Raw genomic sequence first — 27,405 nt, 5'->3', positions numbered from 1 at the left:
GTCAACTTGAGTTGGTTGATGATATTATTGGCAGCTGTCGGTACGACAACAGGAAACACTGAAAAAAACATTTAACCCAATAAATAATATATGTATGAGAAGTCGTCATGAAATCCATTTACAACCTATTTGATTTCCGCAATGTGATGCATTTTTCAGTGAAATGGGGAAAAAAAAATAGGTTTTAACCACAGGAGCTGCTGGATCATGAAAAATGGGCTTGAATATGAGTTTGCCATTGACAGCCACTTTCGCAGAGGCTTTTCAACCTGAATGTGGAGGACAGATTATTATTGCACATTCTGCTGACAGGTTTTTAGAAATACTGCATAACAAGTAGTTTAAAACAATGATTGGCTAAACACTTTAGTCAGGGGAGTGCCATATTTAATTTTTGAATGGCTTGTACTGTTGCTTAACAACATAATGATTATTCAGTTGACGAAATGTATTTTTGAATGTAAACAAATCTAGACAGAAAACTTGATAAAACAGTTTTGAAAGCTGTGAAACAAGATCAGTGCAGTTAAATACATTGCATCTAACCGGATTAAGGTCTAACAATAAATCAATAGCACTAGTTAAAAAATGAATGAATGCAAATGAGTTTTCCTGTTTAAGTACATTCAGTTGCAAGGTCAACTTAAGCCCAAACAGAAACGTTATTAATATTCTAGGTGAAAATCATAAAGATAAAACGCATGCCTATTATATCATACAACAGAGGGCTAAAGCTTCAATATCCGTCTGCTGGGTTTTGATTAGTTCAAAGGAACATTAAACATTTTTGAAAGTAAAATTATAGATTAATTGGGGTCTCTGGGACTCCAAATATAAAGAAAGTCAATCTCAAAAGAACAGGAAGCTCAGCGTGCTGTATTAAAAATGTATTTCAGTCACACTTTCTTATTTCTTGCTCTTTCTAAGTTCACTCTTCTCATCCTGAACTTTCTCTTTTCTAATCCCTCTCTATCCACATCTCACTGACTCACTGCTCAGCTTCTCTCCACATGCTGTTACCTGGCCTGGTGCTTTGGCCCGCTCTTCAGAAGGGTGAGCCAGTGTCGGTCAACACGGTTGCTCGATAATCTTTATCCACTCACCGGCCCGTTCCAGCCCTGCCCAGAGCGAGAACGAGGGGCTAGACTGTGTCTGCGGGGAAGGATTTAATGCGCTCTTCTCCCTGACTTCATTACATTCCCAGACCAACATCATCTCTCTTGGCTGAGACCTTGAACTTTGTCACTTCCCCCACTGAGACCCTCATGATCCAGTGAGCATCAAGCTCATAGTCGCATTCTTAAATTACCTGATTCTCTGGTTTATGACACACGCTCAGTAATCCTCTGACACACGCTCTAGTCATCTTCTCCCATCAGCTCCATTTAGCCTTCACCGGCTGATGTGTCATATTATACAGGCTTCTCCATAATGTGACATTGTTTCCATAAATGTTTCTTGGCCTATGTAATAGGGATCCTTCTGGGTCCGCATGTCTTTGATAGGACTGTAACGGGACATAAAGCTGGATTGCATATGACCAAAATTAGTTTTACAAGCTTAAGAGTAGTTTGGGCATGTTCTTTGGCAATACAAGAAACTTGTTTACAATTTAGGGCCCTTGTTGATTTATGAACAGGAGCTATTGAGTGTTCATCCACTGCCATCTAGTGGTGGGTTTTGAATCCTGCACCACATTTTAATGAAGCTATTCATCCTCAAGTTGAATTTGCATGACTTACTGTAGAAACAGCTTTTTATATGGTACAATCATCCTTACGAACCGTTTATATATCTGAAATCATTCTAATATGCTGATTTGCTGTGCAAGAAGCATTTTTTTTTTCATTAGTATTAATACTTAAAACAGTTGAGTATATTTTTTTCAGGATTATTTGATTAATAAAAAGATCCAAAGGTCAGCATTTATCTGAAGTAAAAGGCTTTTGTGAGTCAGTATAATTTGTTTTTATTGAGCAAGGATGCTTTAAATTGAAAAAAAATGATGATAATGACATTTATAATGTTACAAAAGATTTCCATTTCAGATAAATGCTGTTCTTTTGAACTTTCTATTCATCAAAGAAACTTGAAATTCTACTCAGCTGGTTTCAACATAATAATAATAAATGTTTTGAGCAGCAAATCAGAATATTAGAATGATTTCTGACGGATCATGTGACTGTAGTGATGATGCTAAAATTTCAGCTTAGCTTTGTAATCACAGGAATAAATTACATTTTAAAATATATTCAAATAAAAAGCAGCTATTTTAAATAGTAAACATTTCTCAGAATTTTGCTTTTTTGCTGTATTTTGGATCAAATAAATGCAGGCTTGGTGAGCAAGAAAAAACCCCCAGAAAATATAAAAATAGAAATTAAACATTTTGTGATCATTTTATTATGAAAAGTTATTATTTTAAGATATAACAGTTTTTAGATGTAGCGAAAAGGTCGGTTTTAAATGTTTGGCATTAATACAATTAGTTTGGAAAATGATTTGCTAAAATAGTAATAAAGTAATAATAAAAGACATTAAAAACAAAGATGAAACTGTGGGTCCAATGGAGAACAGTATAAATAAATATGGTCATAAAACTTTTTAATCTGTAAGATCAGTAAATAACATCATGGGTGACATGCACGGTCATGTTTTACAAGACATACAAGATAGTGTGTGATTCAAAATCTGCCATCTGCTCTCATGAATTCCGATCTAATGCTCTCATTTGCTCCTTTATGAATCTTGAACAGGAAGGTGACTGTGAACTACATTTCCCAGAGTGCATCGCTCTGACAGCTTCTTCCTCGACAAAAATGGCGGCTCCTTTAACACTATTGCTGATAGTGGCTGTTACAATAAGAGCCGTTTTATTCCGATCCAGTTTGGCAGAAGTAATATCAGAGAGGGTCGAGGTGGTGTCGCCTTTGAATGCGTGGAAACGAGGTATGTTAATGTAGTTTTTCCGTATGGGAATGCTGTATACTGGTGGTGTGTTCTTGCATGGCAGCATTGCTGAGCTGTCAAATGAACACATGCATTAAATATATTGTCAGCACATCATGTTTTCATGCTTTATATATAAGCTAATAATTGTTGATAACATTATGTTTACATATATATCTGATCTTCAATATTAAGCATTAATGGAATACGCTGATTTTGAGCCTGTTGTAGCACCCAGCTTAATATATATATTTACAGCATGTCTTGTACTGAATTGATTGCATTACTGCAGAATGTTCTTAAGTTTAATATTACATCAAATCCGTGCTACATCCATCATCCAATATCCATCATCCTTGTTATATTTAAACAGTCTGGAAATGTTCATAAATTGAAGTCCTCATTGAAGTGATGTGATTTGGGCGTTGTTTCAGTTGATAAACCCTTGTAGACCTGTTATCACTATTGTTCACTTCACTGCCTTGTATAAAATGACTTATATTTTTAATGAACATGCAATGGTAAAATTTGTTCAAGTTGTTTGCTTTAGTTGTTAAATGCATAATGTGATTGATTTGTGGATTAAACAGTTGTAGAGGGTCTTGCCTTGTTGGATCTGGGGGTCTCGCCTTACTCAGGAGACGTGTTTCATGAAGTAAGTTTTGTTTGACTTTGTGTTTAATTAATTGACTTTTTAATCCTGTATTCCAGTGTCCGTGTTTAATTGTTTTTGTTTTGTTTTTTATTCCTTACAGACACCGCTTATGATATACCTCTTCCATTTTATGGTCGACTATGCAGAGATTGTTTTTATGGTAAGTCCCTATTTTGTTGATTGTCTTTTCTGGTCGGTTTCTTACATTGTTGGACCATACAAAAATAGCAATTAGTAGCAACAATTCCAAATCTGACATACTGTGCAATTTCCCATGTTGCTGTGAATTAAAATCATAGTTCGTGACAGTTACTGTTTGTGTTTTGCAAATAATTCAGTTGTTGTACACATGTAAATATACTCATGTAATGTTATGTCACCAGATAGCAGATGGAATCACAGCGGTGGCCCTTTATCTGTCAATTCAGACTTATAATAAGAATGTGGTAAGTGATAGCTTGTATTTTTGTCTGTATGTATGTTTCATATACTACCAGTCAAAAGTTTTTGAACAGTAAGATTTTTAATTTTTTTGCAGTTATTTGATCCAAAATACAGCAAAAGTACTAATATTGTGAAATATTTTTACTATTTAAAATAACAGCTGTCTATTTGAATATTTTTTAATTTTTTAATTTATTTCCTGTGATCAAAGCTACATTTTCAGCATCCTTACTCCAGTCTTCAGTGTCACATGATCCTTCAGAAATCATTCTAATATGCTGTTCAGGAACCCTTTTTATTATTATTATTATCATCAGTATTTGAAACAGTTAAGATCAGCATTTATCTGAAATAAGAAGCTTTTATAACAGCAAGGATTCTTTAAATTGATCAAAAGTGATGATAAAGACATTTATAATGTTACGAAAGATTTCTATTTCAGATAAATGCTGTTCTTCTGAAGTTTCTATGCTGTAACCTCTATGCAGAAATTCTACTGTTTTCAGCATAATAATAATAATAAATATTTTTTTGGAGCAGAAAATCAGAATATTAGAATGCTTTCTGAAGGATCATGTGACTGGAGTAATGATGCTAAAAATTCAGCTTTGAAATCACAGGAATAAATTACATTTTAAAATATATTCAAATATAAAACTTTTTTTATATTAAAAATATTTCAAAATTTTACTGTTTTTGCTGTACTTTGGATCAAATAAATGCAAGCCTGGTGAGCAGAAGAGACTTCTTTACAAAACATTTAAAAAAATGTTCAAAAACTTTTGACTGGTAGTGTAAGTTAGACACTATTAATTTATTATATTTTAATATTACTGTTATTATTTATTTTTTTAAATATTTTATAGATTAACATATCTCGCATCTGTGTGTACTTTGTAGTTTAGAAAACAGAAGTATGCCTTGGAATCGGACCGGTATCCCGCCGACAGTTTGGAGCTTCTCCGCTCTCCCAAGGAAATGCTCTACATCCCCCTCAAGGTTGCCATGTTGTAAGTTCTGATCAAGCTTTAAAGCACGATTATACTATCGCTCTTTTCATTTGGAAAAAGAAACCGCATGGCACATTAAGGCACATTTGCCAAATTGTTTTCCAGTTATCTGCTAAATCCCTTCACCATCCTGTCTTGTGTGGCAAAGTCAACTTGTGGGCTGAACAATGCCATTATTGCGCTCTTCATTCTCTGTACATTAAAAGGTGAGTGTTCCTTTGGTACACTTAAAGGTGGGCCAGACCTTTCAAAATCCAAACTTTCTGATTTGCATTCTTCTACTTTGCATCAAGTGATTTGTTGGTAAAGGTACATACTTTTGATACTTTTGGTAGTTTTAATATGCAAGCTGATGTAGTCAACATAGAATCGGAAGAAATGATTGTTATGAAGTGTCTCATTGTTAATAACAGCTGTTTATACTTACAGTATATGGAGTTTGGAGTAATGGTCTATGGTTTAATGTATATGTTGTTGTGTTTTATTTATTTTTTTCAGGAAGTGCCTTGTTGAGTGGGATATTGTTGGCCTTGGCCACATATCAGTCAATCTATCCTCTGACCCTGTTTGCTCCTGCACTCCTATTCTTCTTGCAGGTGAGAGTCTGAACTTGACTAATGCCAGTTAAATTGTTCTGATGGTCAAAATGAAACTTCCCTCTCTGTCTGTTTCAGAGGTTATATATCCCCGTGAACCTGAGAAGGAGTAGTTTCTGGTTCTTCACTCTTCAGTATGCGTTCATATATGTGGGCAGCCTGGTGGTGATCACTGGACTCTCTTTCTTCCTCCTGGGCTCTTGGGACTTCATCCCTTCTGTCTATGGATTTATGTCAGTCACCGGTCATACGCCATTCTCTTATATTCAAAACCGTATTTATTACACAAATATTTACTGTGTGTGTATTCCGCAGATTTTCTGTTCCAGACCTGACTCCAAACATCGGACTCTTCTGGTACTTCTTTGCGGAGATGTTTGAGCACTTCCGTCTCTTCTTCATCTGCGTCTTCCAGATCAATGTGTTCTTTTACACCATCCCGCTCTCCATCAAACTCAAGTAGGTCCTGCATATACCAGAACATTAGCAATGCATTCACTTAGCATGTGTAGCAATCTTATGGGTAAACAATTCATTCCAACAGGGAGCATCCAGTGTTCCTCATCTTCATGCAGATTGCCATCATCTCCATCTTTAAGTCGTACCCCACCGTAGGAGATGTCGCCCTCTACATGGCATTTTTGCCAGCCTGGAGTCACCTTTATCGATGTGAGTATCTGTTTTCATTTAAATATGTTGACACATTTGCTACTGAAACAGGAAATGGAGTAGAGCATATCAAAGGTTTTTTTTCTTTTTAAACCTGAAGCATTTGCTACTTGCTATTGCTAGTCACTGACAAGTGGTAATAAACAAAGAGACATTCTCATTCTAGAGAGCGTTTTATTGAAAAATAATTATGTATTATAATATTAAAGGGTTAGTTCACCCAAAGATCACTCTCATATCGTTCCAAACCCGTAAGACCTTCGTTCATCTTCAGAACACAGTTTAAGATATTTTTGATCAAATCCGAGAAGTTTCTGACCCTCCATAGACAGCAAGGGTACTAGCACGTTCAAAGCACAGAAAGTACCAAGATGATCGGCAAAGCAGTCCATGTGACATTGATGGTTCAACTGTAATTTTACGAAGCTACGAGTATACTTTTTGCGCAAAGAATGCAAAAATAACGACTTTATTCCACATTTTCATCCCTACTGCGTCACTTGTGGATGCGCGTTCACGAGAGTAAGTTACCACAACGTATGCGTGTGGCGGCACCACCGCTGACCCAGATTCGGCATTATGACGTTAACACATGCACGTGCAGAACTACACATGCTGTATGAAACCTGTTGAAATCTATTTATCTGGGTCAGCACCGCCACAGGCGTGTGTCATCAACAAGTGACGCAGTAGAGACGAAAATGTGGAATAAAGTCGGTATTTTAGTTTTCATCAGTGGTTCAGCTGGTTTTCTTTGAACCAGTTGAACCACTGATGTGACATGAACTACTTTGTTGATCATTTAGGTACATGAATGTGGTAGTACCTTTGCTGTCTATAGGAGGGTCAAGAGACCTCCTATAGGATTTCATCAAAAATATTTTAAATTGTGTTCCGAAGATGAACAAAGGTCTTACGGGTTTGGAACAACACGAGGTGTGCGTAATTAATGACAGAATTTAAATTTTTGGGCAAACTAACTCATTAAGTCGTGCTGTTTGTCAATTTTCTTTAATGAAAAAAGTACATTTAAAAATGTAACATTTTAAAAGCGTATACATCATATAAGCTAAAATACATGAATGAAAAGCAACAAAACCTCAATTTTGATTTTTAAGTTCTTCCTTAAGAATTAGTTTTAGAGAAATGAATACTTTCATTCAGTATTATGCATTAAATTAATCAAAAGTGGCAGTAAAAACATTTTTAATGGTACTAAAGATTTCTGTTTCAAATAAATTTATTAAAAATCCTGAAAAAAATAATTGTATTACACAAAAATATTAAGCAGATTTTTTTTTTTTTTTAGTAACTTTAAAGTTATAGTTCACCCAAAATGAAAATTAACCCATGATTTACTTACCCTTTAAGCCATCCTAGGTGTATTTGACTTTCTTCTTTCAGACATATACATTAATAGTTATATTAAAAAATGTCTTGGCTCTTCCAAGCTTGATAATGGCAGTGAATGGCTGTTGATATTTTGAAGTCCAATTATGTCTATCCATCCATCATAAAAAGTACTCCTCACAGCTCCGGGGGGGTTATAAAAGGCCTTCTGAAGTGAATCGATGCATTTGTGTAAGAAAAAAAATCTGTATTTAAAAATTTTAAAAACCATAAACTTCAGAAGGACTTTACTGCCGGCGCCAATAGCCTCGTGGGCAGTGCGATTCGGGCGTCCCGTGTTCGAGTCCCGGCTCGCGGACCTTTCCTGATCCTGTCCCCCCTCTCTCTCCCACTTCATTTCCTGTCTCAGTACTGTCCTATCAATAAAAGGGAAAAATGCCAAAAATAAATCTCAAAAAAAAAGTAAGTTTTAGAAGGGCTTGATAAACCACCTGGAGCTGTGTTTGAAGCACTTTTTATCATAGATGGATGCACTTTTTTGGACTTCAAAATCACAACAGCCATTCACTGCCATTATAAAGCTTGGAAGATCCAGGACAATTTTTAATATAACTCCAATTGTATTTGTCTGAAAGAAGAAAGTCATATACACCTAGGACGGCTTGAGGGTGAGTAAATCATAGCACAGGTTTCATTTTTGGGTACACTATTCCTTTAAGGGCTAATAATAGTTTACAAATATCACAGTTTGTATACTGTATTTTGATCAGTTAATAGTTAATCTCTCTCTCTCTCTCTCTCTCTCTATATATATATATATATATGTGTATATATATATATATATATATATATATAAATCTATAAATAAATATATATATATATATATATATATATATAAATAAAATTAAAAATTAAAAATTCATTAAAAAATAAATAAATATATATAAATATATAAATATATATATATATATATATATATATATATATAGCACTTTTGTGTTATGTAATAATGTGTGCATTGTTGTACTGTAAAATTATTTAATAAACATAGTTGCAGGGGGTTGGGCTTCTCAGAACTTCATGAATAACTATTATCTATAATCTGCGGAAATATGTAAGCTCAGAGTTGAATTCTGTGAGCGCAAATTCTGTGCAAGCCTGCATAGACATGCACTCAGTTTGTATTTGTGCAGCTGGATAAGGCTGAAATCGGCTAGCAAGCTTTTTTAATAAAATCATCAAAAAGTTTTGAACTGCATGCATTTTTGTAAAAATTAATTTTCTTTCTCTTTCTATTTCAGTTTTAAGAAACATCTTTTTGGTTTCATGCGTGCTGTTGGCGTGCTCCGCGCTTTTTCCTGTACTCTGGCATCTGTGGATATACGCTGGCAGTGCCAACTCTAATTTCTACTACGCCATTACGTTGCTCTTCAATTTTGGACAGGTAAATTGTCCTATCTTGATAAGCCATTTCACTTTTCACATTTCAGCTGGAATTATAGCTGGCATGTTGTCTCACACTTTGAGCAGCAAGTCTTTAAGGTAAACAAAAAAGGTTCTTGGCCTCAAGGAGGAGTCAGAGTCTATTCATTAGATCCTGACAGAAGCTTGTCATGCCAGATATTTTCCTGTATTTATGAAAGTAGCATGCAAAACCTGGTGTCACGTTGCAAGAAAGATGACAGAAAGAAAGGCTATTGAAATGCATAGCCAAACTAATAGTAAAATAAAGGTTAACTGCGAAGATAGCAGCGGTTATCCACTACTAGCTTTTTGTGTTTGAAAAGCCCGGCTACGATAGTGTTTACAACTACTTGGCTGACAAATTGTGGGTGGAAAAATCGATGTAGGAACAAGGTTTCATTATTCATTAACTTGGATTAGTGTCAGCTAAACAGTCTCGTATTGGATTAACCAAGACAGCTGGCACACCCCACATTTCCCGTGAGGCACGTGCACCTCATCTTTGCTTCACAATCTTGGAACAAATCCCATGTTTTTGTACACATATTAGACCTGAAGACTTGTTTGAACTCATAACGAAGGTTCATTTAGTAAGAAAATTCACAGTAATGTTTACATATTAGATGAACTAATGTCATGTGTGTTTACACCACCACAGATCCTCCTGGTGTCAGATTATTTTTACGCCTATCTGCGTCGAGAACATCACCTGACCCATGGCCTCTATCTAAAGAAGAAAGATGGCACTGAAGCCACTCTAGTGTTAAAGTGACCTTCTTTCACAGGACTAAGAGATCTCACCGACTGCCTCACACTCCCATATCTTTGCTTTTTTATTTAACTTTTCACACTACATTTTTTCCCCAGCTCTTTTACTTTCTCAGCTCATTTTGCCTCTCCTTTCTTTTTTTTTTGGTACTTTCTTTTGTACATTTAAGCATTTTACCTCATGTTTGAATGTTGACACCCCCTCTTGGACCAAAGCTGACTTTTTGATAATGGGGGCTGACGGAAGGTGTCTGAGTGATGCAGAACTTTACAATTGTGGCTCCCATGAGGTGGGTGCAAAGTTATTTTCACTTTTGATTTGCTTGTCTTTCATTGTTTCTGAGGATATATTTTCTTTATTAAACTCCATTCAAAAAGTGAGGTCATTTGGTTGGACGTGCAGTTTGAAGTCATGGTCAGCAGAGGGCATAATGTGAATGTGGAGTGATTACAAACATTGACTTCAGAGGGCCAAAACTCACAGAGCTCTCAGCGCCTTTTATTGGAGGGTCCGACACGAAGAGGTGGTTATGTTCAAATGTTCTCTGAATGCTTTTCTTGGTTTGACTCATGAACAAAAAAACCTCTTAATAATACAAGAGGCATAGGAGTGGCTTAAAATAGTCAGATTTGGTACTTTTTGTACAATAATTTTGTTTTGTTTTTTTGTTCTAACAGAATGAGGGATTAAACTGCACTGCAATTTTATTTTCCACTAAACTGAATTGGGTTTGTTGTCCTGCTTTATGATTCCCTTGGGAATTAACCGCCTGGATTTACTTTGATCCATGATTTTGATCCAACACCACTGCACGTGACCCTATCGTTTGCACACCTGTAAAACCCCTCCCTCTTGTGGCTAGACCTTCCTTGTAGTTTCTAGATGGTGGAATTTTCCACAGCTTGTATTGTTTCTAAACCTTTCCAGTTATCCGCCCTTTGGCCAGGTAGGAAGACGTTTAAACATCCTGTTGGCTTCGATTATGAGGTCAGCTGTTTCAAAGTTTAGCGTGTCAAAGTCATCTCTAAAGTCATAAAGAAAGATGTAGACGCTGAAGGTTTACAAACATATGCTTGCTGTTTAATTTACACAATGACATACCTTATTGTACCTTATGTTGACCTTAAATGACATTTATAACGCAAATGTATTTCCTTAAAGAGCTAAATGACAGCTGAAGCTACTAAACAGCTAAACAGTTAAAGTATTTTATATCGTACTGTATATTAACCAAGAAACTGCTAGCAGGAAGATAAAAACAAATGATTCGTTCTTCTTCCTGAAAAATTAAGATAAGACTTGTTTTTACAGAATACATTTTCAATTAAGTTTGCTTCTCTTACCACATCGGCAGAAACTTTTATTTCAAGCTTTACTTGTTTTGTTTGATTTGTGCCTAAAACAAATACAAGCATTTAGTAATGTAAGAAAAAAATAACTTAAATGTTTTATATCTTGTACAGTTTTGTTTTGACACTGTTTAGACAGAAAGACTAAGACAACGTTTTGTTTGTTTGTTTTTTTGGTAGTATAATACAGCATTTTGACTGAAACTACTGATTTTACCTACCCATTTTGAGCAGTTGTTATATTAGCCAGCAGTGTTGGGGTAACGCATTACAAGTAATGCAAGTTACATAATCAGATTACTTTTTTGATTAAGTAACTAGTAAAGTAACACATTACTTTACATTTTCAAATAAGTAACGCCAGTCACTTTTTCCCCCCATTTATTGATTGAAAGCTCTCGTGTCCCCACTTTGAGAGAAATCAGGCATAATTTTACTTTAGTTATAGAATAAATTTGAACATGCATTAATTAATCTCACAAAAAATAAAAAAAAATACAGATTCCGTATTCCTCAAAATGAATAAAAACAGTTCTGCAACTCAGAATATGATGCAAACCTGCAATAATTAAATGTATTTAATCCCATTTTATTAACCAGTGTCCTTGGTGCTAACCTTCGATTATCCAAATAAACCATATACTAATAAGCAAAAATGACTCAAGATAAACTAACTAGATCAAGATAAAATATTCTTTTTGTATTTTTATTTGCTGAAGACATGAATTTACTTTTCCTTCAGCTTGACGCTTTTGGTGTGAGAGGGCTGTTACATTTAACAAAAATATAACTTTCTATATTATAAATGAACAAGCAACCCAGCTCAGATTTAAAAAGCAACGCAAAAGTAAAGTAGCACATAACTTTCCATAAAAAATAACTAAGTAATGTAATTTGTTACTTTTTTTTTAGGAAGTAACACAATATTGTAATGCATTACTTTTAAAAGTAACTTTTCCCAACACTGTTAGCCAGTACCTTTTTTTTTTCCAGTCTTCATGGGGATTATTTATTGTGTTCTTTTGAATTCATTTTTCTACTCCATTTTACCTTGTTTATAAACGTGCTTTCGATACCAAGTTGGAGACATTTGAATGGCCTGCGAAATGTGAACATGTCTGTGGTCGGCACGATTAAGGGCTTCTCTCCTGCTTGCGTCAGAGATGGAACTGCAGGGAATCTTTTTCTTAAGTTAGTGCGAAATTTTAACAATTTTAATGTGTTTTCAGATAGTTTCTCTTTCATTTTGAATGCCTATACCAGCGGTCCGGAAATGTGCACACTGAAGTATTACAACATTATGTGACCTCCGTTTCACATTACTCTGGTTCCCCTTTCGATCTGAAAGGAAAGTTTGGGCAATTCTGGATGTCATAATACTGATTTGAAATGATCTGTAAAAGATGAGGTGATTAAAATGCCAATAAAGGTTATTTCTCAGTTATGTTGTTTTGTTAAACCATGTTGGTTCTCGATTGAAGAGATTTTTCTAGAAGTGTTATGCTCTGTTATTTGGGCGTACACAGCAGTCTTATGATCTGTTTTTTTAAGAAAAACGTGCAGTTTAGTTTAGCCTGTCATGGGTTTTCGTGGAGAAACAAGAAGTATAATCTCTCATGTCAGCAAGTATTGTATGTCTGTTCAAGTATGCACATACCATTGCTGATGTCATGACAAGATGAGTAGACTAATGAATAGATTTCTTGGTAGGTTTAAAATTTTCTGTAAATTTTCATTCTGTAGATGCTTTAGACTTATGCAAAAGCATTTTGTAGTTATGCAATACCTCACTGACAAATGGCGCTAAAACAAGGTTAAGTGCAGTAAAAAAAAAAAAAAAAAATGTTGAAAACTGAGCAATTATGCCCCACCTGCTTGTTTAACAAATACTTTAAGCTGTCTTGAGTGAAATGGTGAAATAAAGAGATTTAGCATTATTTCCAATACCTCCACAACTCAACCCATGAGTTTTTCATGTTGTGAAATTCATGTTTTGTGTATAGTTCAGATTAATTTTCTCAAAATTGACTTTAAAACATTAGTTAGGCTATTAAAATGTTGTACAGGCTTGCTTCTTGGTATTTACCACAAATTACCTTACAATTATTTTTTTGTAAGTAGACGTCAAGGTGCAAGTCAGAATGACTCTGCATATATCATGCTTAAATAACTTTTTTCTCTATCATTGTTTTGGTGTCCTTTCACCTCTTTCAATAGATTAAATCATTACTTGCACACAGGTTGTCAGGATGTTTATTTTAGATGATTTATAATTAAATATTGCTCTTCAGCTTTAAAACTGTCAAATTATCAGTTGTAATAAATCATAGTTTGAGTTAATATTTGATAGCTTCCTTTGACATTTTAATAATTGACATTCCCTGTAACTGGAATCCAATGTAGGTCATATATTACAACAAGGTTATCAATGTTAACATTAGTTAACAGTAGTTAAAATGAACTAAAACCATGAGAAATACTTTCACATCATTTATTAATCTTGGTTAATGTTAAATTCTACATACAAAACCAAACATTTTTAACATTTAAAGTTAATATACTTTTTGAATAATAGTATGTGTATACAAAAAAAAAGTGATTGTTTGCTGTTAGTTAATGGTACCTAACGCTAACAAATGTTAACACAGAACCTTACAATATACAAGCCTACCTAAACAAACCCAAGTTTGCCTAGCAATAGCTTCTATTTCATTCTCGTAATTTCTGTGCAGATTGCCCAGATAATGTTACATAAGCATTTACATAACTTCTGAGCTACTATGACAACTGTACAGAACCTGTTGAATCAAATTTCCATATGACCATTTTACCATATAGTTTGTTTGAGCTGATGAAGCGGTGCATTGTGATAACACAGACTTGGTTCTCTTTGTGAGTGCCGTTGATTCTTGGAAAGACAAAAGAAAAATGCATTTGGAAGCCTTTTGAAAAGGGCCCCCTCATTCTGCCTAACTGGAAACTTGTTGAGTCATATGCTGACTATAGCCAGCGGAATGTAAGAGGTTACTGATGTAGAGCATAAAGGGCTAAAATGAAGCATTGGTGTATGGCAAAATGCTTTTTTTTTTAAAAAAAACAAAAAAACAAAAAAAACCTACAAATTACAGGAAAATGTATAATGATTAAAGATAGCAATATTTGAGATATGGATTAAACTGTGGGAATAACGTGAATGCATCTGAGATAATCTGATAACAGTAACCTGTTCAACCCCTCAAAAGTATAGTCATGTAAAAATAAAAAAAAATACAATAAAAATTCCAATATGTGTACAGACATCTTAAAGGGATAGTTCACCCAACAATAAAAAATTACACCATTATTTACTCACCCTCAAACCATCGTAGGTGTATATGACTATTTTCTTTCAAATGAATACAATTATTGAGTTAATAAAAAATGTCCTGGGTCTTCCAAGGTTTATAATGGCAGTGAATGATTGTGGAGATTTTGAAGCAAAATAAAGTGCATCCATCCATTATAAAAAAAAGTCTATAATATACTAGTCTCCTCTTGGTTTACATAGAAATTTTTCCCCAAAAAAGTTTTGTTTTGGTCTCTCCTCTGCGCTTCCGCGTTCATTACAGCGTTCTCCTGCGTCCTCAGCTGGAACACCACTCTCTCATGAACACACGACAGTTAGCAGAAACTGGACATTATGGTTTATAAAGTTTGAAATAGAGATATTTATTTTGCTTGAAAATCTTGACCAGCATTTTTTTGGGGGGGTAAACTATCCCTTTAAATCAAGGTGTGATGAGGCTTCATAAATGGATCTTGATGTTCACAAGACAGAATGTTCTTCAATTAAACACCTGGTAGACCGGCAAGAACAAGTCCTCCCAAACTATTATCCTCAAAACTATTAACGCTGCAAATGTTTTTTGTTTTTTTTGCGACAGCACTGCACCAATAGAAGTGTATAGATTAGATATGGCTCCATGGCAATTCTTTGTCCTTCTTTTCTGACATATACATTTTGGAAGCATTGCAATGGCACTATTGTAACTCTGTAGTATTCTTTGAAATGCCTGGGAGTATTATGTAAATGACGTGGTCTATGTAAATGGTAATGTGGTAAATATATCAAAATACAATGGTATTGCCACAGAATACTATTGTATATGTCATTCGTCTGAACTGTATGAACCATATGCATTCATGATGCCAGTCCAAAGGCAAAAGCAATGGTTCTCTTTTTCAGAACATGTTATCATATTTCTAGACATGTTGCTCTACTTCTTAGTTGCGCATTGTAGTTGCCAAGCAGGCGCTGTTCCCTCGTACTTCTTATTAAAAAGTCTCCTTTCATAACTCAACAAAATGCTCATGGGGACCCAAATACACCCGTGAGAAAAGACCTTGAATGAGGATTTGAGTAATTAGTTCCCAACAATGGAAACTTTCTTTCTCTTTTGAGGAGGGTGGGGGTCAAAGAAAGTACCACAGAAGTTTACCAGCTATATTACATCACCTAGTAAGCATGTCACCAAGTCACGTACTATTATTGTTTTTATGTTCTACCTAATATATGAGGATTGATATATGAGGTTTACATCTGTACTTTTACAACAAGCACATAGAGCATGTACAAAGTTCACTACAAAAGGAATATAAATCACAAGAAGGGGGTCATAGGAAGTCGGCTAGCTGTAAGTCACCTGACCAAGTAAGTTAACCATATCACCCAGTCATAAAAATGTAATTTAAGGAGAAAAGACCCAGGGCTCTCAAAAAATAATGAATAAAAACATGAAATAGACGAATACAGATTTAGACAAATACACAAACCAAGAATATAAACGAAATACAGTTTTTTATTGCTGTCAGTCATGAAGTAATTTGCAAATCTGTAAAGATGGAAACATTTAGAGTTGCAAATAAAGAATCATACTTACATAATTCACATTTTTATTACGGCTAACAAAATTGTTTATGGGGCCAAAAAAGGTGATAGTTTTCAATAGTGGAAATGCGGTTTTCGCATTATTTTTACTGAGCCGTTGAGATAGTAACTATGGCAGCGACACCTTCAAGCCGCTGCGCTTGCTGATTGGCTGATGTGGAGTGAGAGCTAAATTCAAGCCAATGAGGGATGAGATCATTGTTAGTAAGTGGAAAGCTACAAACTAGAACACGCTCTTGCGTCACCTCTCAGCCAACCAATCGTTACGTCTTCGCTCGATGATTGGTTCGTATGGCCAGACTGTGAAGGGGAATTATAAAAACCATCAGCGCACGAGTATCGTGAGGCTGTAACGGTGCGGCATCTTTCTGTTCAGCTACACGGAGGAAGCTGCGTGTGTATTTTAGCTTTCATTTTAAAATATCAACACAGCCTCTCTCCTTGTACATTCATCATTCGCTGTCTTACGTCAACTGCGAGTTATTCGGACCTAGGAAATTTGCATGACAGGTAACGTTGCCTTGCTTCTTCTTTTACATCAAAGTCGTGATGGTTTCCGCTTATCACGCTACTGTAAGTTACATTAGAAAACCTGACATCATTACCAAACGTGGCTTGATGGATTGCGTCATAGTGTGCACTCATCTCATTATTATCTCATGGGTCATTTTAACTCATCTTTGTTCTTGTTTCTTTAAATTTGGTGTTGCGTCGTAATGTGTCCGTCGGATATGGAAAATGGTCTGGTGGGCATGTCTGGACAGTGGACAGCGCACTTACAGTTATGAAAACGCACGACTGAAATACAAGCATCTGAGTTAACTTACGCAGTAGACCGGCTTTCATGTAATCTTCCGTAAATGCAATCCAGTTATCCTGCGGTCTGGAGTGTCTGATCAGGCTATTCGCGCATACTAGCTAAACGCAACGGCTTGTTTCGCACACAATGCGACCTAAGAAACGATAAAGCCGTCTGTGGGACAAGCATGTCGAGTGCTCTGGAAAGTTCTGTGCAGCGCTAATACCTCAATTATGACATGCACTATCAAGTATGGGCGTATATTAAAGCAATAAATCAGAAAGAAATGACAGAAATGTCATTTATAGAATATCAGGGACTGACTGCTTAAGTCACAATTCACTTTAATTGCATTTTTACTCGTATAAAGAAAATAAATGGGTATGACTGTCACTTTAGATAACGTCTCCTTATGATTTCTTCGCATTTGGAAGTACATGAGCGTGAGTATATCGTGACAGATCAGAGCTGAATATTTGCATGAACTATCCCTTTAAATTTAGTCACACATGAAAGCGTACGATTTAATTCCTTGAATGGACTTAAGAACTGACCTGTAAAGTTACACCTCGGTCACTGTCACGGCGACCTACTTGTCAGTCAGAAAGTAATTAAAAACGTAACCTTACAAGTGTCTCAAATGCTGTGATAAAATGAGCAGTCCGATAATTTTAGCCTTGTAGTTCACACGTTGGTAACTGCGTGAGTCACACTTTGAAGCTACGCGCTTACAGTTTCTTAACTTTGAACTTGAATGACTTGTGTCCCTTCACCTTTTGCATGAGTTGGACATAAACTTTATTTTTTAACCCCAGCCTCATAAACCGTACAGAACATAGAAATTGTCATGCACGTACTCCACTAGACACACACGCCCCCCTGGACTCGGTTCAAGAACACGGAAGAAGTGTAAACTCAGCCGCGCGTAATCGCACGTGTGTATATTTAAGTTAAATAAGCAGCAAAGCTTTATATTTAATTGTGTTTGTTTATTAATGAGCGTACTTGAGATCTGTCACGTCGTGGGGTTACTTTCAGAATGACTCAGCGATTTTGACCCTGGCGCGAACCGCGCAGTGTCACTTTAAGAAATTCTGCACGGTCATGATTATACTGGACTTCTCCTGTTATGTAATAGTGCTTCAGTTGATTCATAAGAAGTGCTGGCTGAAGCTTATAGCTTGCCTTACTGTAATGCAGATTATATAGGATTATCTAATAGACAATATTAGTTATCATAATTGTTTATAGCTTTTGCAACTCACCATTTGTTTTTTTATTTATTTATTTATTTATTTTTTACATGTAATAGGTGAACCACTATGGAGTTGTACAACAAAGACACATTTTCTGAGGATATCCTGCCTGTTGTCATTGTTGGTAAGTGTTGTCATAATATATTTGTCACAATCAGCCTATTTTTGTGCTTTTGTTTCTCTCCCATTGCCATCTTTGTTCTAGACTGTACTTCTGAGCAATTTGAGATGTTGTATTGCAGCCAAGGTCCAGAATTAACTAACGGCCTGGCTCAAATGGAATCTGTACGTGCAGAAATGAATGCATGTTATTCACAAAGTTCTGCACATTTTTAGTCAATATTTTGGCTACTTTGATAATGCTTTCAGCTCAGTTACATTAACCATCTTCAAATGCAAGATTATATCAGATTGACAAAAAAGTGAGAACTGTTTTAGTTCCTAAAAACTCTGAACAGCTTTTTGGTCAGTAACTCCTTTTATTTACTTACTTTTATTTATGAGATTGCTGGATGTTGCACATTTCTGCCTCTTTTGGATTAATCAGTATTGTTCTTCATTTATAAATCACTTAGGATAAAAGCTAAATGACATTACAGAGAGGTGTGCCGTTTCAAAGCACCAAATAATCATATGAGTTGTTTGGAAAACATTCTAGAGCATTTCCAGTATTCACATTCATGGTTGTGTTTCAGGTAATGGACCATCAGGGATTTGCCTCTCTTATTTGCTGTCGGGATACACCACCTTACTTTTCCCCCGATGGCTTCCATCCCAACCCAATTTTGCATAACAAGCTGATGGAGAACCGTCATCTGTCTTTGTTTGACCAGGTAATGCACACACGTAATCCCCCTACACACATTTACCACACCTCTTTACACAACAAATGGTGATTAATTGTATCGTTTTTCTCTGAAAGACTCTATGGATGGCTTTAAGGATTAGTGAATATTGTCAATGACAGTAGTCACAGAATGTAAGAGTTTGCACACATTCTCATGTTCAAATACAAAACAAAAATGTTTTTTTTTTAAATTATGTGCACGTAGGATCTGGAGTACCTGTGTGAGGGCGTAGAGGGCCGTTCATCAAACCCTGTGGCTGTGCTCTTCGATGCCCTCCTACTTCCAGATGGTGACTTTGGGGTGGATTGCGCCTCCCCGCTGATATGGCGACATGAGCCGGAAAGGGCCACACCTCATCTTGTACTGGGGAAGGGACCACCTGGAGGGGCCTGGCATGTAAGTAACCACACCTAAAATATTTCTGGCTTCTGATCTAATGCTTTAGCAGTCATATTGTTCTCTTTTTGGGAAACTGTACTATTACTATTATTATTTTAATAGTTTAATATTGTATGGGTGTAGGTTATGTTTCACTCACCAAAATATAATTTTCCAAAGTCATATTCTTATTACTGTCATGTGACAGAGAACAGTAACCCAAAACAGAAGCGAAACATTCATATATATATTACTTAAAAAAAACACTTAGAAAATGTTATGGGAAAGAACTCATGTGATTAATAGTTGCGTGCGTGTAAAACAACTGCAACAGTGTCTTCTGTTGAGGTTTTGTACCAGTTTGATCAGATGTTATTCTTGTGCCTTGCCTGCTTCATACCAAGATATGAAGTTGTTGTTTTTTATGCTTGATACCTGCAGGCGATGGAGGGCTCAATGTTGACACTCAGCTTAGCTAACTGGATGGAACTTCCTGGTTTGAAGCTGAAGGACTGGATGAGAGATAAACGAAGGTATAAAGAAGTGAAACTAAAATAAATAACACAAATAAAGGGCTAATCTTTTATACAACAATCTTAGTCAGATTCTTGGAATCTGATATGAAAACGAGATTCCTCCATTGAGTCCTAGAACTAAACTGAAACTATTATGCAACTTACAGCTGCACTGTGCACATTTTTCTGTTAAAATATTTTCTCTTTTTTTTTTTTTTTTTTTAACATAATGTGAGACGTAGGGCTGTCACGATTCATCGATTCAATTCAAGTACTCGATTTAAAAAAATATTTGACTGCAATTTGCCTGTGTCAAGTAATCTGTGAGAATCCATAAAACGCATTAGACTGTTTTCCAAGGCTGCATGATATATCAAACCCATTTAAAAATCATAATAATGCATAATGCAATTGTAATTTCACCAAATTTGTAAGATAAATTATTTATAAACCTACCAAACACAGGAGAATACATTGACATCTTTTTCAATATGCTAACGGTTTATCGTAATTTCAAAATAAAAGCTCAAACCCTCACTCTGATGTCCACATATTCAAGAAATTACAGTCGCTATAACATTTCTGTCCTAAATAAATAGCCAAATATTAAAGATTACGTGGACATTTGAATTAAATGTTGTCTAGTCAATATTAAACAAGGATTAGATTGTGCAGTAAAGCGTAAAACAATCGTCAGGCCGTCTGAGCCCTATGCAGTCATTTGTTGTAACGTATAATAGTTCTGTTGTTTATAATACACTATGTATTTTAACAGTTTTGTTCAATAAAACTATATGATTACCTGCTTTTGCTAACTTTTTATTGAACTATTTATTCAAACAATTTAATTTTTATTGCCTCATTGCTATTATATATGTATTTTAAGTAATTTTAAAGGCTGTTGTTTGCTTAGGTCTCTCTCTCTCTCTCTCTATATATATAATTTCTCCTTAAGATTTAAATAACATGTTTTTTTAAAATAAGTCTTATTATTTATGCAAATTGTGCTTTTTTTGTGAATAAATGAGGCATAATGAGTATAATACATTTTGTGAAGTTACAAATGACCAAATTGATCGAAACAAATCATCTACGCTTTGTTTATCTGTGCAGAAATTTACGTAATGACCGTGCGACGCCAACTGAGATTGCGTCCTACTATCAGCACTATGTGACTAAAATGGGTCTGGAGAAGAGCTTTGCTTGCGGCACCACCGTAACCTCAGTGTCTCGGGTTTCCCTGGAATCTGGCTGCTCCGTTTGGAAGATCCAAGGCCTCCAAAAAAGAGCAAATGAAGTAATTGAAGTCCCTTTCTCGGTTTATGCCGAGAACGTGGTGCTGGCCACAGGAACCCACGACATCCCGGCCCGTCTCGGCGTGGAAGGTGAAAACCTTCCCTTCGTGTGCCACAGCTTCTGGGAGCTGGAGGCCGCCATTTCCTCAGGCCGTTTGGACCGCGCTTCAGAGCCGGTTCTTGTGGTCGGTGCTGGGTTGACGGCGGCAGATGCCGTTCTCGCAGCTCACCACTTGAACACACCTGTTTATCACGCCTTTAGGCGACCTGTGAGTGATCCTGCGCTCATCTTCAACCAACTGCCCAAGCTCCTCTACCCCGAGTACCACAAAGTGCACCAAATGATGAGCCAACAGCAGCAAAGTCTGGGTGAGACAGTGGTTAATCTGTCCAACCAACCTCTTTCTTCACCTTCTGATGGCACCAGCCAATGTACATCTTACCCTGGTTACCTTAGTTTCCCAAAGCACAACGTAGCTTCCTTCAGACCTGATGGCAAGTGTGTGCTAGAGGATGAGAAAGGGCTACAGACAGTGGTCCAAGTCTCAATGGCGCTCGTTTTGATTGGTGCCCATCCCAACCTGTCATTTCTCCCAGAACATGGTCGCCCACTGGCGCTGAACTCAGAAGAGCCAATCAGCTGTCGCCGGAACCCGCTAGATGTGGATCCATACACGTATGAGTGCGTGAAGGAACCGGGAATGTACGCCATGGGTCCACTAGTGGGTGAGAACTTTGTTCGCTTCCTGAAAGGCGGAGCTTTGGCCATTGTATGTGATGTCGCCCGAAAGCGAAGTAAAAAACCACAAGAGAATAGCACGATAAGCTCGTTGAATATTCAACTGACCAACTGCACCTTGGAAGCATGACTTTAAACACATTGACTTTAAAAAGGTGAAAAGAGATTTTTTTTATATATGTAGCTATCATAAATTCCACACGTATGCTGGAAAATGCTCTGTGGTTCTGCTCCAACTGACAGAAAGGAATCGGTTGTTTAAACAGTTCGTGACAGTTCCGACAAGTGTAAGTGCTTACATGCAGACTTGCAGACTTGCAGTGCACTGACACAGATTTTAGTTGTTAATGGCTAACTAACTCGCCTCTAAACATTAATCCGAGTCTACGGACACAAGGTGCTTTAACACTTCAGGGATTTATTCGTCCATGGCTGCTCACTCGAAACACTACTCATGTTCTCACGGCAATCATGTTCTGTTGTGCCAAATTAACATTTATGATCTCCGTGTTATCAGATCTAAAATTTTCTTCTTGTAAGGAAAACACAAACATAATCTTTGCCAAGCAAATGCTGCTGTAGTATCAATATCGGTACTAACGCTTTTACTGTCTTCATCAATGAATGTATAAATCATAGTGGACCTAAAAAAAAAAAAAAAAAAAAAAATATCAGATCATTGTGACATTTCAGCTTTTTGTATTCCATACACTGCCTTCCCAAGTAAAGCATACAGTTGTACTAAATCCACTGGTTATACCATCAAACCAGACTTGATTATCTAGAATTAGGGCTTTTGAAAGTTTAAGATGTCCTTGTTTCATGCTGCTGTTAGTAACCCAAGCCAAACCTCACAGAGGTCAGGCTGCACTTACAAAACTGACCACAAGAGGGCCTTTGCACACCATAACTGAAGCCAGGCAACATTGCATCAGATATAATGAAGCTTCATTACATGAATGATTCATTCTACATTAGCTTATTTACCACTGTGTTAAACGATGTAGGCCAAATATATGGCCTAGAGGACCTTTTGATGCAATAAGCAAAGTAACTGTACTTTTTTTTTTTTTTTTTTTTTTTTTTTTTTTTAATTTTGTAAGTTTAAAAATATGATTCTACACTCATCTTTGATACGAAACGTCATTTTTTTTTTATCTAAAAATAATAATCCTGCTGTATTATTTGCATGTAAGTTATGGCAGCTCTGATTAAACGTTTGTAAAAATGCTTTGTACTTTTTTGAAAGGAACAATATGTATAGTTTATCTACATGGTTTGTTGCAGTCAAATACTATTTAAAATAAATAAATGGAGCTTGAAAACAATTCTGTGCCTTCGTGTTTCTATCTATGGATACTACTTTTACTGTGTAGTTGGCTAAAGCCAAATAAGGTTATAAAAAGTGCAACATTTTTAGAAATGTGTTTCATACATTTTATGTATATACATAAATGCATCAAAATATGTGATATTTTAATAACTTAAATGGTTATCTTGTGACATGATAAAATGGCCTCTGCATGTTGGTTAAACAACACTGATAGATGCATTCAATTATTTTTGTTTAAATTCTCCAAATATTTTATTTAACAATGTGGTTTTTTTTAGGTTATAATATGAAGAAAAAAAAAATGGTATATATATGACCCTGGACCACAAAACCAGTCATAAGGGTCATTTTGAGATATATAAACTATATGAAAGCTATATCAATATTTGGTTGTGATACAACTTTTTGAAAATCTGGTATCTGAGGGTACAAAAAAATCAAAATATTGAGAAAATCAACTTTAAAGTTGTTCAAATGAAGCTCTTAGCACTGCATATTACTAATCAAAATTAAGTTTTTATATATTTACTGTAGGGAATTTACAAAATATCTTCATGTAACATGATATTTACTTAATATCCTATGCTTTTTGGCATAAAAGAAAAATCTATAATTTTGACCTATACTATATGGCTATAGCTACAAATATGTATACTTATAACTGGTTTTGTGGTCCAGGGTCACATATAGTATATACAAAAATATTAAAATGATGTAAAAATTCTGGTATATACTACACTTTTTGTAACACACTGTTATTACATCACGTATATTACTCAAGTTTCACCACTAGATGGTAGCAAGCACCTACTACAGCTTAAGGCTATCTGTACTAGTGCAAGTGTACTAGTGTTAAAAAAAAGCCTAAATATAAATTAATGTAATTTTGTTGTACTTAGAAAGTATACAAAAATATTACAGATTGCTCTCGAAAAGAGCAATCTGTAAAAAAAGAGCAATCTCTATAAATTATTTTTAAAAAATCTTTACTTCTAATGTTAAACAATGATAGATAGATAGACAGATAGTGATTTCGAAACTTATGTATATCTGAACTGATCTGTGGATTTCTTACAAGCAACACTAAAAGGCTTAAATAGGCCTACTCAATCCATTAACTTTGTGAGTCTGGATGTTTGTGCTGTGAGTGGGCACATAAAGCTGTGTGGGAAGCCCTTTGCAGACTGCTGAACAAGGTGACCTCCGCTCTCTCTCACAGACAGACAGGTGGCCACTAGAGGACGTGATGCTGAATTTATCATGTCTGCGTTGCTATGAGACCGCTGAGCTGAGAGGTGGACTCATTTCGTAATGTCAGGTAACAGCACAAGGCTGGGTGAGATTACAATGATGCTGACTCATAGATGATATGAATCCATGAAAAACATTTTACTTGTGCATAGATAAATATAACAGGATGTAGTTCTGTGTGTTCTGATTTATCTTTATAGGAAGTACATTTTAAATTGCTTAAGAAGAGTTTAGCAAATATGACAGCGTGTAGACATAATCACTAAATGTTTTTATCAAGTTAAAAATAAATAGATAAATAAATATATATATATATATATATATATATATTGTATGTATATATATATATATATATATATATATGTATGTATGTATGTATGTATGTATATATTGTATTTAGATTATCAACTACTTGTATGTTGATGACTACAGTAACGGAAAAGCACGAACAGCTCCGAAGTACTCATGCTCCGCCCCTTTTTGAGTTCGTCGCTAGCCGATCCACACAAACGGGTTAGAAAGCGCGAGAGAGTGCGAGCCAGGAGTGAATGTTTACCACTCACTCTGTGGAATCTATCAGGAGTCGAAACTTTAGTCAGGTTTTACTGCATTAATTTTACCTGAAAAGCTCTTTCAAACTGTAACCGCTCTAAAAATCACTACAAAGGATATATCAGCGGCTGGATCGACTGAATGAAACCATGAGGAATAAAAAACACGGCGGTTGTCGCGATCTAAACTAACGTGACTATCGATCCAACAGAGCCAAGCTTTTGAAAACGCCGAGCCAGGTACTTCGGCGCAGACTTTCAACGGTCGGTTTTTTCTGCGGGTTTACCTGTGCTTACGTGGCACTTTTTTGACCTGGAGACTTATTGTCAAAAATCTCGTTTTTAGGTTTTTTATCCACTTTTATCGTGGCGATGCGATGTATTTTCAGAGGTTTAGTAAGTTGCGTGGCCGGGACTAGTTTACTTGCGCCGGGCAGCCAATCAGCGGAATAACACTCACTGTTTTTGCGTTATTTTATTCTTTTTTGCCTTATTCACACGGTAGCCTTTAAAAATAGCCTCGTACCGCACCCTTAAGATACTGACAGCGGGTTTCGAGGGGAGCTTTCATTAGGAGGATAAGTGTCACCGCTACGCGTGTGTTTTTGGGGTGGTAAAATGGATGCGGGAATGGAGAAGGAGTGCAGCGCTTTGGGAGGGCTCTTCCAAATCATCATGAACGACATGAAGGTGAGTCCCTCTCAAATTAAAATAACACACCCGATGCTTTGATTTCCCCCCAGCATCATGGGTGGGTTTGGAGTCTGCCTGTAGAAAGCCTCGGAATAAGTTATTTTCCAGCTGTTTTGGAGGGTTGGCAACAGTTCTGTGGTTGGCCGGCTGCTGATAGATGTGTATCCAGCCGCCCTGTGATGTGTGTCCCTTTCAAATCCCCATTTACGTCTGTGTAGGCTCATAATCTCGGATATATGAGTGCATTTACTAGTTAGAAAGACTGTATACATTTAGGTTATGTGTACACTATTGAAAAATATGAGGTTGTTCCATCTTCCATGTTGAAAGGCACTTCAAAGGGATTGCTGTCACACTAACATTAAACGAGCTTGTTATTAAAATGGCTAATTTAATATGCACCATGGTTGTCTTTAAACTAGCCTGGAGTACGTTCACTTACAGAAAAAATGGTACAACCATGTTTTGTTTTGAAGTACCAAGTACAGTGGTGCATGAATCCTTGATATCATGCTATATATGTGTGTGTGTATATACAATGTCCAAAAACCATGGTATTATCATATCACCAATACCAAAAAAAGTCATGTTATTAGATTGTACCATGGCAGAATCACATTCATACACCACAGTGTTTGAATGAAACATCAATGACACTCTTGTGTTTGTCCAAAATGCAATTAAAATATGGCTATGATTTTAGATGAGCCAGGTAGATAAGATGGTGTATGAATGAATATAGTATTCATTCAGTACCATAGTAAATATCAAAGTGTTGCGCTATTACCCGGCCTAGTTTATAAAAAACAGTCAGTCTATCTAAAATGTGTCAGCTCAGTATGTCATCTGTCAGAAGTTCTAGTTAACAGTCTCAGCACAACACATGCAGTGTTATGTTATGTCCTGCTGTCTACCAGCAGCGTTTGTAACCCTGTAAGTGCTGTAACTGTGTGAACACTTGTGAGAATCATTGTCGACTTTAAATGCATTGTAAACTTACAACATGAAAATACTGTCATTTGTTCATCATGACTCTTAATTGTTTGCTTCATTGAAAATGTGTTGAAATGCAGTTGTGTGTGTGCGCACAGGTGAGCAGGAAATATTTAACGCACGTCACATCCTGTTGTAAACATGCCTCACTGTGTGACTCAGGCTTTATTCATTGTGCTAAAATCTAGACATTAAGGCTCAATTTACAAGTATGCAATCAGTGTAGAAGTCAAAGCATTGTTTTTTTCTGTCCTGAAAGGTTTCTGTTATGACGCCTCATTTGTTTATGCATCATACTAGTTATTTTATGTAGTGTATTGTATTTCAAATGCACAGTAAATCATTGCACATATCATGTTTTGACTTTTGTTTTGTACCTGCATGTGTTCCCAAAAAGTATTTTGACACTTTTATGAATTATGGTAATTAAAACATAATTTTAAAATCACACTTAAAAAGGGTAAAATTAATTAGATTTTATGTAACACAACAGTATCATTGTTCAAATACATTTTGGGTCACTGAGTATTAGAGACACGTGGATTGTTGAATGGTTGGCATTTAAAGGTTTG

At 35.9% G+C, this 27,405-nt stretch overlaps 3 protein-coding genes across 3 annotated transcripts in view; all 3 read left to right on the top strand.

Annotated features, from left to right (window-relative positions):
* The first annotated feature begins 2,801 nt into the window (after positions 1 to 2,801).
* Positions 2,802 to 12,699, top strand: pigu (phosphatidylinositol glycan anchor biosynthesis, class U). Its single transcript, XM_051113289.1, has 12 exons — positions 2,802 to 2,949; positions 3,540 to 3,604; positions 3,705 to 3,764; positions 3,988 to 4,050; positions 4,949 to 5,058; positions 5,164 to 5,264; positions 5,557 to 5,654; positions 5,733 to 5,887; positions 5,970 to 6,113; positions 6,199 to 6,323; positions 8,975 to 9,117; positions 9,796 to 12,699. Exons 1-12 carry the CDS (start codon positions 2,820 to 2,822, stop codon positions 9,907 to 9,909), a joined length of 1,308 nt encoding a protein of 435 aa, XP_050969246.1. The 5' UTR covers positions 2,802 to 2,819; the 3' UTR covers positions 9,910 to 12,699.
* A 3,792-nt stretch (positions 12,700 to 16,491) lies between these two features.
* On the top strand, positions 16,492 to 23,326 carry osgn1 (oxidative stress induced growth inhibitor 1). The gene is given in 7 exon segments (XM_051112949.1): positions 16,492 to 16,692; positions 18,294 to 18,361; positions 18,933 to 18,982; positions 18,984 to 19,070; positions 19,290 to 19,481; positions 19,905 to 19,996; positions 21,092 to 23,326. Coding segments are annotated over 6 exon segments (1,530 nt in total). The 5' UTR covers positions 16,492 to 16,692; positions 18,294 to 18,303; the 3' UTR covers positions 22,143 to 23,326.
* A 1,775-nt stretch (positions 23,327 to 25,101) lies between these two features.
* The window catches only part of mtss1 (MTSS I-BAR domain containing 1), a 55,336-nt gene continuing 53,032 nt past the window's right edge, over positions 25,102 to 27,405 (top strand). The window contains 1 exon segment of the mRNA XM_051112251.1: positions 25,102 to 25,837. Within this exon segment, the coding sequence (XP_050968208.1) occupies positions 25,766 to 25,837 (72 nt within the window). The 5' untranslated portion in view covers positions 25,102 to 25,765.

This window comes from Labeo rohita, chromosome 6 (genome assembly GCF_022985175.1).
Source record: "Labeo rohita strain BAU-BD-2019 chromosome 6, IGBB_LRoh.1.0, whole genome shotgun sequence".
Lineage (NCBI taxonomy): Eukaryota > Metazoa > Chordata > Actinopteri > Cypriniformes > Cyprinidae > Labeo > Labeo rohita.
Note: the sequence above shows the minus strand (reverse complement) of the source record. Positions and strands in the feature narration are given on the sequence as shown.

What these genes read in the sequence shown, in the direction of transcription:
- pigu (XM_051113289.1), top strand. Translation starts at nt 2,820, where the DNA reads ATGGCGGCTCCTTTAACACTATTGCTGATAGTGGCTGTTACAATAAGA. An exon ending in CAGGAGACGTGTTTCATGAA is followed by an intron (nt 3,605 to 3,704) that starts GTAAGTTTTGTT and finishes TATTCCTTACAG; the next exon opens with ACACCGCTTATGATATACCT. An exon ending in CCGCTCTCCATCAAACTCAA is followed by an intron (nt 6,114 to 6,198) that starts GTAGGTCCTGCA and finishes TCATTCCAACAG; the next exon opens with GGAGCATCCAGTGTTCCTCA.